This window comes from Sciurus vulgaris (assembly GCF_902686455.1).
Source record: "Sciurus vulgaris genome assembly, chromosome: 3".
NCBI classification, from domain to species: domain Eukaryota; kingdom Metazoa; phylum Chordata; class Mammalia; order Rodentia; family Sciuridae; genus Sciurus; species Sciurus vulgaris.
In genome coordinates, this window is record NC_136463.1 from 116,896,904 (window position 1) to 116,909,022 (window position 12,119).

The 12,119-nt window shown below is 33.7% G+C and overlaps 1 protein-coding gene across 2 annotated transcripts in view; it reads right to left on the bottom strand.

Moving 5' to 3' along the window:
- KCNH7 (potassium voltage-gated channel subfamily H member 7) overlaps positions 1-12,119 on the bottom strand; it is a 477,670-nt gene that overhangs the window by 14,882 nt on the left and 450,669 nt on the right. For both annotated transcript variants that reach the window (XM_079131238.1, XM_079131237.1), the window contains one exon: positions 3,150-3,413. In XM_079131238.1, the coding sequence (XP_078987364.1) occupies positions 3,150-3,413 (264 nt within the window). The remainder of the gene's footprint in view (positions 1-3,149; positions 3,414-12,119) is intronic.

A 12,119-nucleotide genomic window follows, 5' to 3' on the forward strand; every position in this document is an offset into this window, starting at 1 on the left:
AAAACACCTTCTATATTTTTGCTTCATGGATTTTCTCTCACTATAAAGATTATCACTGAATACACAGAAATTTTTATAATCAGGTGCCTATAATTTCAGTCTCAGTAGAAGAAGCATATCCAAAGACAACATGAGAAAAATATAAGACAAGGGTTCCTTGCTCTGTGGAAATGAGTAACAAATCTCAGAGAACTTACAAGGAACTCCAGTAAAGCTCCCGATTATGGCTTCCTTACCCTCAAGATTCTGGTGTTTAGCTTTGGTTTTGAGAGTGATAGCTTGTTTTTTCTTTTGATATTTTATCAAACATGACAAAATATAACAACATAGAAAAATGATATTGCTGGAGTTTTAAGTAATTTATCAGCAGACTTTTACTGAGAAGTATGACTTGTTATCACAGAAATGTGAACCAATTTAAAATGCAAAACGATAATATAATAGTAAACCAGGTTTCAACTTTGTGCTAGCAATGCCAAGTAAACATCAGAACACATATAAATGTTTTGGTGCTGCCAACACTTGTCCCTGTCTAGTCCTGATAGCCAGTTCATGTATGAAAATTTCTTTAGAGAAGCCAAGAATTGACAGGATTGAAATTACATGTTGTGCTCATAAGTTTTGTGCCAAAAAAGCATACAGAATTTCTGCATATGCTTAACAGCTCTCTCCTTTTCAAATCATATGTAATAAATTGATTTTTAAATGGCAAGGGTGAATCACATGTAATAAATTATGGAGGATAATATTTTTACTCCAGTGCTCAAGAAAAAAATGATTATCCTAGCAGAAACGAATGAAATGTACACTGTGAGACAGAAGCTTCCTTGATTATAATTTACTCTTTTATTAAAACCTAGAGATATGTGATTAGCTTGTTTTTAACAGGAATATAAAAAATGAGGAGTTCAAAGGTGAAATCCTGGCTAGTGGTCTTAATCAAATGAACATCCTTGTAGACATTTTCTAAATATAGCTTAGAAAGAATCTGTACTTGGTTGCCTTGGAAAATGTTGCTATAGTTGCAAGACACATTTCTCCAAATGGATGAGCAGAAAGTAAACTAACTTTACTCTGGTACACAATTTTCCTAGAGTCAACTTTCGACCTCAATATAAGTAGAATCAGAGTCCACTTAATCTTTTTTTTTTTTTATTTTTCCTTTTTTAGTTTTGCTTTAATGTGCTGTGAATCACTTGTCTGTTGGATTCAATATGACAAATTCCAGGAATACAAGGGAGTGAAATTTCCTATTGATGTTGAAACAAAACTTTGTGAGGATTTAGTAGTTCAAACTGTGGCAGTTATAGCTACATCTTACGTATTATTAAAGTCTTGAACATTAAACAGGATTTCACCTTAAAAGTCATTAGGGAATGAAATTTGCAGTGATCAATTTTAAAATTCTCTATTGGATAGTCCTATTAATTAGTCATGTTAGCAATCACCCTGATTGAAGTTATATGGCATCAATTATGGTTATTTAATTGACAGGCATATGTAGTTCTGCATTTCCAAGCTAATTAGTTATTGCCTGAATAGGTGTTATACTGAACATTTTTTTAAATTAAAAACTTAGAGATGTTAAAATTATTTGTTAGAATATTATTTTTTCTTATTGGACATTTAGAATAGTTAATTAAATATTGGAAGAAGTAGCAAAGAAAAATATAAGATGAAAGGCATTAGAATTCATATCAGGGAGAATCATTATAATATCAAATAAAATCCCCAAAATATATCTTTAATGACTTGTCACTTAGGAGTGTAAACACTAAAGAAGAAACACTAAAGAAGAAAACAACAAAAAAGCACTTTTTTTTCCCCAGAAGGCCCATTTTATGCTGACTTTTAGATATAGTAGAGATTGTTCAGCAAGTTCTTTGGAACTTTTGACTTCCATGATACAACTTGTTTCTATTCTTAGCACTTCCAAGAATCCATTTTCATAAATAACTAAAATAGGACATTTGGTAATCACATCTAATATTCCATTCTTCCACTGTGATAAATGAGGCACTATTTTCATTCACTTCATCAAGAATTTTGATTGTCCAGAGGACATTTGCATATATTCTTAGCTTATTTCCATGTGAGATCCTGGCAAAAACTGATCACATGATATGGAAAGTAACTCTGGAAAAATATAAAGCCTAAACATTCTAGATTTAATAAAACCTTTGTTGTTAGATATAATCCTTTGGTATAATGGTGTGATAATAGGTAATATTTACTTACTTTGTGCTATAATTTTGTTATCCTGCCAGGTCAAAACATCTTATTTTTTCTTCATTTTTGTTATATTTTTTGATGTTTTGTTATGCTTTCTTAGTATGTACATTTTTGTACATCCAGAGACATATTAAATAGATTGAAAGATGGGAAAGTAAAACCTATGAGAAAATACTAAATACGTTGGGGATTTTATTTCAGAGAAAGTCACTTGTACTTTAATTTGGTTAATAATCATAACCAACGAATTGGGTGGATATTATTATTAGTATATTTTAAAAATATAAACTGTGTCAATAAATTTGTCAAATCACATACCCCAAGTCATAAAGGGAGCAAATGACAGATTTGATTTTGGACTTCTGTCTCAAAATAAAAAATAAAATGAACTGGGGACATAGCTCAGTCCCAGTACAAAAAAAGAAAAACAGAGAGTATACTTTATTTCAGGATCGTTCTCTTGTTTTGTCATAATTCACAGTACAATGACATTCTTTTTGGCATGTATTATAGTGTGATTGCATTGACTTTTGAAATTTTAAAACTATAGGTTTGGGAATAAGAAATTGGTACAGAGGATATATATAAAGAACCAACCAGTTAACTTTCTTAAAATAGTCATGGATATTCTCTCCACATAAGAACTTCAATAGGCTTTCCCACAGCTTTCTACCTATAATTATGCCTAGTTGACCACAAATACCTCTCATGCTGACATTCTTTGGAAACAATTGACATTTTTCCAGAATTATGCAAACACCATGTTACAGATGGTCTCAAATCTCAACTCTGTACAGACATTTCATGAGTTGGAAAGATTAGATTAATATGTGTTGGTACAGTTCTTAATTTGTGAAAAATCTCTATTGTCTGTTTAGCACTGAAGAGAGACAACCTGATTCCTGATTCTGGATTACCTTTGCAAGAGTGACTTTTTTTATTGACATGAATTCTTCCTGAGGTGGGCATTGCTTCTTCAAAATGGAGCCCAGCTGCTTTCCCTGTTCTTGGAGTAGAGTCTACGATTCCTGAGAAGAGTGGCTTGTGTTCATCATCAATGGAGGAGATGAAAGATGATGATCTACTTTTTTTCTCTTCAAAGTGTTTCTTGGAACTCTGATAATGCCTTATGGTATCTGCAGAATCTTCAGGATCATTTGTACTGCTTTCTTTGCCAAAATCTACAGAAAAAAGGTATAGTAGATAATAAAATATGAGACACCATGCATGCTACATACACTAACTAGCTACATACAAACTACCCTTTTCCTATTATAAATGTAGTTGCTTGGAGACTTTTTTTTTTTTAAAATAGAGGATATTAGACTGTCCTAATGAGATAAATTATTCATTTCAAACTTAAAAGAAATTTTAGAACAGGAAAGTTAAGGTCTCAGAGCAAACTATAAGATAACTTGCAAACTTACTTATACATGCTCAACTTTCATTTGTATTCTTAGACTTGTGCACTGACTCTTTAGGGAAATGAAAAAGACAAAGAAAAATGTGTCCCAATTCTAAAATATCACTACTATGCAATTTTTATTTGTTTATAACCTCCATATTTTATCATCTATGGCAGTCATTCACACATTGCAAAGGTCAAAATCGGAAGCCTCCTTGTACTAAAAGCTTGCCAGATGAATTTCAACCTTAGTTCAATGCATGTAATGGCCTTAACATTCCAGAAAGCTTGGTCCTGTAGCATAATGCAAACAATATAGCTTAAATATAGTAATTGAGGTAGGTTTTACCTAATTACAATAAAGTTGCTAGTACATATTGACTATTTTATACTGAAATGTCAGGATAATTTCAGCCCTGAAGGTTGTGTTAGAACATATTTCAGCAGAAAAAACCCAGAGACAAACCTCAGAACTTGTTTCTATTAGTGTCCTGCGGAGACAGTATAATTCTCCATCTGGCTCCTGCTAATAACTAACCAACAAAACTCCAAGAGGTCTATCATTTTCTAGAGAAATGGTGAAGACAGTGTCCCCATCTACTCTGTGCCTAAGTGTGCTTACTTTGTTATTTATAGAAGGCCAAATGAATTGATTTAAGGCCACTTCAGAGAAAATTCCAAATGCTTTTTAAAATTCCCATATGGCATAGAAATTAAACAAATGTTTTTTTTTTTTTCATTTTTTAAACCATAACTTAAAATACAAGAAGCCAGAATGCAGCCCAAAGTAAAAATGAATAGAGGTTAAAAATAAGTTGGAAATGAAATTGTTATTAACAAGTTTATGCTCAGTCAATTAAAGTGAAATCTATAAAATACAGATTACTTAATTTATTTTAAGATTTCATGCTTGCTCAGTGATCCCATCATTGCTGAGAAGACCACAGACTTTTCAGTCCCAAACATGGAAGTCATCGATGATTACTTGGCATTACTTATATGTCCCCACTCAACCACTTATCTAATTGGCTCTATACATTCAGATCAGCTATTCTTAGAGACATGTTTCTCCAGTGTCTCTGACACAGCTCTAATTAAAAGTCATTCTTGTTCTCTTCCTCCTTCTTTATCTTAAACTTCTTCTTTCTTCCAAAGCCCTCTGAAAATTTGTTCAACATTCTCCACTTTTTGAACACAGCATTTTTATTTTCTCAAAAAATAGTGGCTACCAATTTCATGTTAGGAGATACAAAAAAAAAAAAAAAACAAGAAAAAGAAAGGAAAAGCTTCATACATCTAAATTATAATCATATCAAGTCAGTAAATTTCAGGAATTTGCTTTCTGAGTAAACCATGTTGTGGTGTTCAAGTCCATGGCTTGAACACCAGTGGGATTTGAACCAGCCTGGATTTTTCATCTTCTTTCCCAGCAGAATTGAATAGAAACTGAATTAACCATTAATTCATATATCTCTTTTGTACTGAATGTATACCACAAATTAATAATCCATTTGTCTCTTTGGCTCAAGAGGCCTTGGGGACTCCATAAAATATCAAATCCTTACACATGTCTTACATACTGTCTTACCTACTATGTGGGTCCCAGTTTTAGTTCATTAGCTTATGCTTGATTTTGGATTTTTAGGGACAAGATTCATTAGTTAACATATATTTTTAGGTTTCATTATAACACAGATTCTAATTCAGGACAAAATGTAGAGAATGAGAAATTACTAATATTTTATTCACTATGGTAGACTGGAGTGGATTATTCCCTATGCATAGGACCCAAATCCTCTAGCACAAATTTCAAGTAAAAGCAGAATCCTAAAACAGAAAGAAAAAGGAGATTTTTAAAAATTTTTCTAGTTTTGTAGAGAGGAAAATCCCCACATTTATTTCTCTGCTTCACAGGCCTATCATGTAGACCACATGAACTGTTGCTTTGATGCAACTCCACTGAAACAACATTTTTCTATTCCATACTAGATAAATTAAGGTTTCATTTTCTGTCATATAAAGTGAAAGTTAAAGTGACAATCTATTTGTGGATTAAAAATGGAAACTGCTTGGGCTTAGGCTGGATGTTGGCAGATGTACTACATGAAATTGGGCAGCTAAAACGCATTATAATTAGCCTCCAGGTACTTCCAGATTTGATGGACTGCTCCATTTCTGCCTTTTTCTACTTAAACTGAATCATTTGATAGACATTAAATAGTATTAGGTACTATTTTTTCTTAATGCTATTCGTGCTCTGTGTAGAAATAGTATTCTGAGGACAGAAATCTGAGGGAGTTTTTACATTTTTCTCTTTTTCAAGAGGTGAAATTGCATAATCACTAGATTCCATCATTTTACAAAGTACGTTTTGGCCTGTTTAAGCATCAAATTTACTTTCTGATTCTGATTACTGAAAACCTTGTTTCTCTTCGTTATTCCTATTGGTTGTCCATATATCTCTTCCCCTTTTTGTGTCAATTCTAAAACATTTGTGATGTGTTTTATGGGGGTCTCTTTAGTTTCAGAATGAATTTAAAATGATAGAATAACAGTGTCCTGATGGAGTGGCTGACCCATCTTAGAAAAGATAATAAAAAATCCTTCCATTTCAAAAACAATCTGGTAATGAACATTGGTGATTGCTTCATGTTTTATGGAGTCTTCCTCTCAGATTAATTACCATTTTTCATTGTCAGACCCAACAGGGGGACATAAACTTTCATCCAACAGAAACATTTTATGTACTTTCTTGGCATTTGAGCTTTATGGTTCCCATTGGTGAAAATTTTGAGATAAACGGAGAAATTTCCAGCCAGTGCCTTATAAGAATTCTCATCAAAAGGTTGGAGGCTGAAATATAAGTCATGTGAGATCAAGTACCTCTACAGAGCAGATATATTGAAAGGGAAACAATCTTATTTTTTCTATAAAAATTCAAGATTTCATGTTCTTAAGAACTAAGAAATGATGCACTTGGGGAGATGTTGGTCAAGAGATGTTGGTACAAAGTTTCAATTAGGATGAATAAGTTCTAGAGATTTATCATGGTGACTACAGTTAATGTATGGCATGTTTGAAAATTGTTGACAGAAGATCATCAATGTTCTAAGCACACAGAAAAGATAAATATGTAAAGCAATATGCATATCAATTATCTTGATTGCAGTAATCATTTTGAAATGTATACAAAAGCCAAAATATCCTATTGTACATCACAAATACCTACATCGTTAATTTTTGTCAACAGTAGCACCACAGAGTTGGAAAAAAGATGCGTGTAGATATGACTAAGATGAATAATACAAAACTAATCCTTATTTGTTATTAAAGATAATTCAGAGACACCAATTATCATTTAGTGTATTTAAATGATTAGTTTAATAAAACTAGAATTAAAACTCCCCTAATCTATATAAGCAAATTAATCAACGTGTACATTTACCCCTTACATCAGTTACTTTCATAGAAGTCATAAAAATGTCTTATTTTGGAGAAAAACTTCCAAATTTACTGGCTTTTGGATGGCAAGATGAAATCACTAAACAAATGATACAAGGAGATGATGCTACTGGTTTTCCTTTGAAATGGGATGCATAGTGAGTTCAAGTCATTTGCATACTGTTTTCTGGAAAACTGCATTTTTCATGAGAAAATGTGAGTTTCTCTTCCTTCCTTAAGATGTGTATCTTCTAAGGTATGTGGAGCCATCCAAGCCCAAGCAAAAGAGGATGGGATCATGATTTCATCTTCATTTCCATCCACTTTGTTGCCATGGGTATGTCTTTAACACTAATTTTTTGTTTGTTTGCTTATTATGTTTTTGCTCTAATTTTTGCCAGTTTTTTTCTTTACAACAAGGCTTACTGTGATAATCTATTGGCAGGAGTGATGGAATCTTCTGAGATCAGGAAACTGTTTTCTAAGGTTTCAAAATTAAGAAAATGAAAAACAAAATCTCAGTTAAAAGGGCAAGCCCAGTATTCGTTTACTTTGCATGCTTATGTTTCTTTTGCTAAGAATACTCATTTTCTTTTTGACTCCATACATTTTTTGACATTTATTTGTGGCTAATTATATGTCTTTTTTTGTGAATTTTAGGCTTTCAGAAAAAGAATGGTGAAAAGATGTAGAGAAGCAATGGTTAGAAGAAGATACTTCAATGGAGGTCTGATGAGAAAGGAAGGTCAAAGCATCTGTGCCTTCTGTCCTGAGATTCCCCCTAGATAATACCTCATGGTGGCCTACATCCTTTAGTTAACAGTGGGCTTTCTCTTTAAAGTCACAACATTGGCAGGGATTATACATTGCGATTTTTCACAATGTTAGGGAGTTTCCAAAAAGTAAAGTCAGTCAGAGTAAAGAGTTCCTTCTGAATTTGATTTTCTTTTCACTACTTGGTACAAAAAATACAAAATTAATTTCTTCAAAATTGTGGAGAAACCTTTAATTTTCCTGCTAAATTGTCTGGAAAATGTAATGAAAACTTTAAAAGTATCCATCTTAATGTGTGTAGATAATACAATTTAGAAGGAATTTCTGTTTGTCTCCTTGTTAACTAATGAAGAATTTTCTCTAGTAAGTAGAGACAAAGTTTTTAAAACTAAAATAGAAACAAAGATAAAAATATAGGCAAACTTAGCATGCAATGGGCACTCAATGACTATTTGCCAAATGAATGGGTGATTGATTGGTTCAGGACTGTTACACTGCTGCCATGACTGGACTATTCTCTGCCAAGTGGCTGTTGGCACCCTAATCAGCCATTAGTAGCTACTTCCATCCTGCATTTTTTCATCCACAGAAAGAATGGAGGGCTACATTCCAAATATTTGGTTGTATAAGCCCTATTATGAATGAATGAATATATAATGATACTTTATACATATAATACATACACAGACATAATCCCTACATAGTTTATAATAAAATATAATAATACATGTCTCCTGTGCCATTATACATGCTATTGTACTAATATTTTCTGTATATCATACACTACATACAACACATAATTAAAAAAATACTCCCTTGACCCATTAGATTATCTTAGCACAACTCTGGAAGATCACTCAAACAAGAGACTATTTTTCAGCATTTACCTCACTTACTTCTACTGTGTCCCTGGTACTGAATAAAGTCACTGAACCCTCATTTTTATTCTTTACTTTCTGTAACAGTAACATTTTACTTCCCCCTCAGAAAGTGCACAACCCTTCCTACAATACACTTAGCCATGCAGGAGAGATCCTGGGTACCTCCCTGCCACAATTTTGAGAATAGAACTAACTTCTTGAGGACTCCTTAAAAATTACAAGGTGTCTTCAAATTTGTACTTAAACTGACAACTCTCTTCTATAGGGAAGTTTATATCTTCAGAAGAAATGTGCACCTCATGCAGACAAACGACCTTCATCACTATCATTCTTATTATTTTTCATCACCTTGCCAGAAAGTACTTCCCATCTCTTCTTTTTAAAGTATACTGTTTTGAATGTGAACTCCTTAGCCACACACGACAGGAAGGGGCTGCAGGTGAGGAATGAAGCCCACAGCTTCCTGTCCTGTTGAATAGGCATCAAGTGAATATAAGACTCTAATTGTATTTGCCTCCACTGCACTTGGTCTTCCTCTGGTTCTGTGGCTTCTGCTGATTGATTTCCCAGTCATCAGTTCTCTCGGAATTTTGCTTTCAATGTTTTGTTTCTTATGAGCAGTAAACAAACACTAAAATAGTGCATTTTATGGGACACTTTTAGTTCAGGAACTCATATGTCATTTAGGATTAGGGAGTCCTCTGAAAGTTCTCCTTTCCTTTTTCTTATAGGTATGTGTTTTTCTCCCAGACACCAATTCTGCATCAAGAAGTGCAGAATAAATGGTCACCTAAAGAGCATTAGACTGGACTGATAGGGACCAAATTGCTTTCAGCAAATTTTACACTTGCCCACAGCACCATGGAATCCTGAGAACTCTGGAATAAGCTCTTAAGCACTGGATAACTGGAATCAATTGTGTTTTCACATTGTCCAATTCATGGTCACTCACAGATACACCAGGAAACTTCAAAAAGCTGCTGGCAGGTAAATCTTTTGCTATCTACACTTTATATAAAATGGATCTCACAGACTAAGCCTGTGATTAAAAGAAAAGTTTTAAAAATCAATAGAAATGTCTGGTTGCATGAACATAATACAAATTGTGACATGCTTTCAGGGCCTTATCAGGAGATAAAAATATTAGATTATTTCGCTTGAGAAATAGGAAATTGAATAAGATTGACAAAAGATTTAATAAATCTTCAACTACATGGGGGACATTATTATATAGACATCATTGTCAAGCTGTTCTTTATTTCCAGTGAGATAAAAATAGGAGATTAAATTCAGGATAAGGGAGTTAGATTAACTCTGTGGAAAAACAGCTTGACAGTAATGGTTCTGATTTTAGAAAAAGTCACCAAGAGAATACAGAAAATCATGGCAGGAAAAACTTATTGCCTATCTATGAATGGTTTATTGTTCTACAATTGGTCAGAGTATTCAACAGTTAGCCCAACTCTTTAAATATTTATGAAGCATTCTTTGCTGAAGTTTGGTAGAGAAAAGAGCTAAATATATCAATAACCACTGAGCAGGGAAGATATTAACAATATCACAAGAGCTAAGCGCCTTGGGAATTCATAAAAGACCTTATACATTTATGGAAATTGAGAAATAGTTCATGACAAATATGTTATTGGAAACTGATCAAGATAAAAAAAATAATTTTGTGGGTGAAAAGTGGTATGGTATGGTTGTGTGAGTGTGCACAAACACACACACACATTTGAGGACAGAGTGGTAAACTCTGCTTAAGGGAATGATATCAGCAAAATCACAGAAACAATTTACATGGATGAGAAAGCAGTTTAATTCACTTGAAAAGTAGACCTGTCCTTTCCCCATGGTAAATGATCGCCTGTGGGGAAAGGACTCAGAGAGTAGAGAAGAGAGTCAAGAAAATAATTTCAATTAAAAAAACAAAAGGGAAAAGAGAATCAAAAGGAAAATGATTCATTCTTTTAACAGTTATTTGTTGAGCAACTGCTATGTTTCACTGAAGCTATGCAGAACCAAACTGTAAACCCCAACTCCATGGGGTTTACAATATGGAGGCAGACAACAGTGATTAAATAATGATGCAAATAAGCCAATTCATACAAGTAAAATAAGGGCTGCAGAGAAGATCAACTGATGGGGAAAGGGGAGTTGCTAATGGGGATAGTTAAGGGATGGCTAGTATATAAGACTAGGGAGGTAGGTAGAGACCAACCTTATTAAGAGTTCAGGGAATGGGAAGTCCTTATGGACACTGAATTTATGTGGGTAACAAAAACATAACAGCATTCATTAAAAAAATTACCAGTGGTCCAGTTTGGAGCATAAATGAAAAGAAGGGTGAGTTGAATGTAGAAAGGAAATTTGGAAAGCTATTTCTGCCTTACAGGGAGCAGATTATGGAATCTTGGTATGGGATAACGATTATGGAGATGGAGAGAAGAAATCTGGAAGGAGACCTTGCTTGAAGACTAAATGGGATTTATTGTTTTAACAGGTTTTAATATGACCTATTGCCAGAGCTGCTACAAAAGTTGAGAGCTTTGCTCCTAGTTATCTGGTTTGTGTGGTTGATTGTCCTGTGGCACCATTTGCAGAGGTGTGCATGTAGAAGAGAAGATATGTATCTAGGAAGTATCCTAGTTGAATTTAGGAAATGCTGAATTTGAGTACCTTTGAGATTTCAAGTGATGGATTAATAGATAATTCGATATAGAAGATTGAAGCTCAGATGATCTGTGATTAAGATGTAAATATGCACATCTCTTGTGTGATGGTCTAATTAAATAATAGGCATAAATGAGATAATCCAGGGAAAGAAAAATGTTATAGAATGAGAAGACAAGAGATATGATGCTTAATAAATTCTAACAACTGATGAACTGCGTTACCAGATAGTGATCCTGAAATTATCTTTAGGGAGTTAGTGAGGGGACAAAGAAAATAGGAAGAATGAAGTGTCACAGATGCCAGGCAAACAATATTTAAAAAAAAAAAAAAAAGAGTGGAATAGTCTCATCGTACCAGATGCTACTATGAGGACAAATAAGGTGAAGACTAGAATGTCTGTGTAGTCAGAAGGGGACAAGCATTGAGGTTTCCTCACGAAAGCTTTCTCTCATCTTCCCAGGAACACTTAAGTATAACCCTATCTGCTTTCCACTAAGGTGCACTTATTCCTGTGACAGGAGTCACTATTTGAGGGTGGGGCCATCTCCCCCCATCCAAGGGAAGATGAGGATTGTTTTGTGTCTACATTCATGTCATATATACTCATGGGGCCAGAGAGGAGATTGAGACATAAGAGTCCTTCCAGAACACTTTTCAGAATTCTAAGGCACAGTTATTCAACTATACTTAAATGACTTCTTCTTTTTAATCAA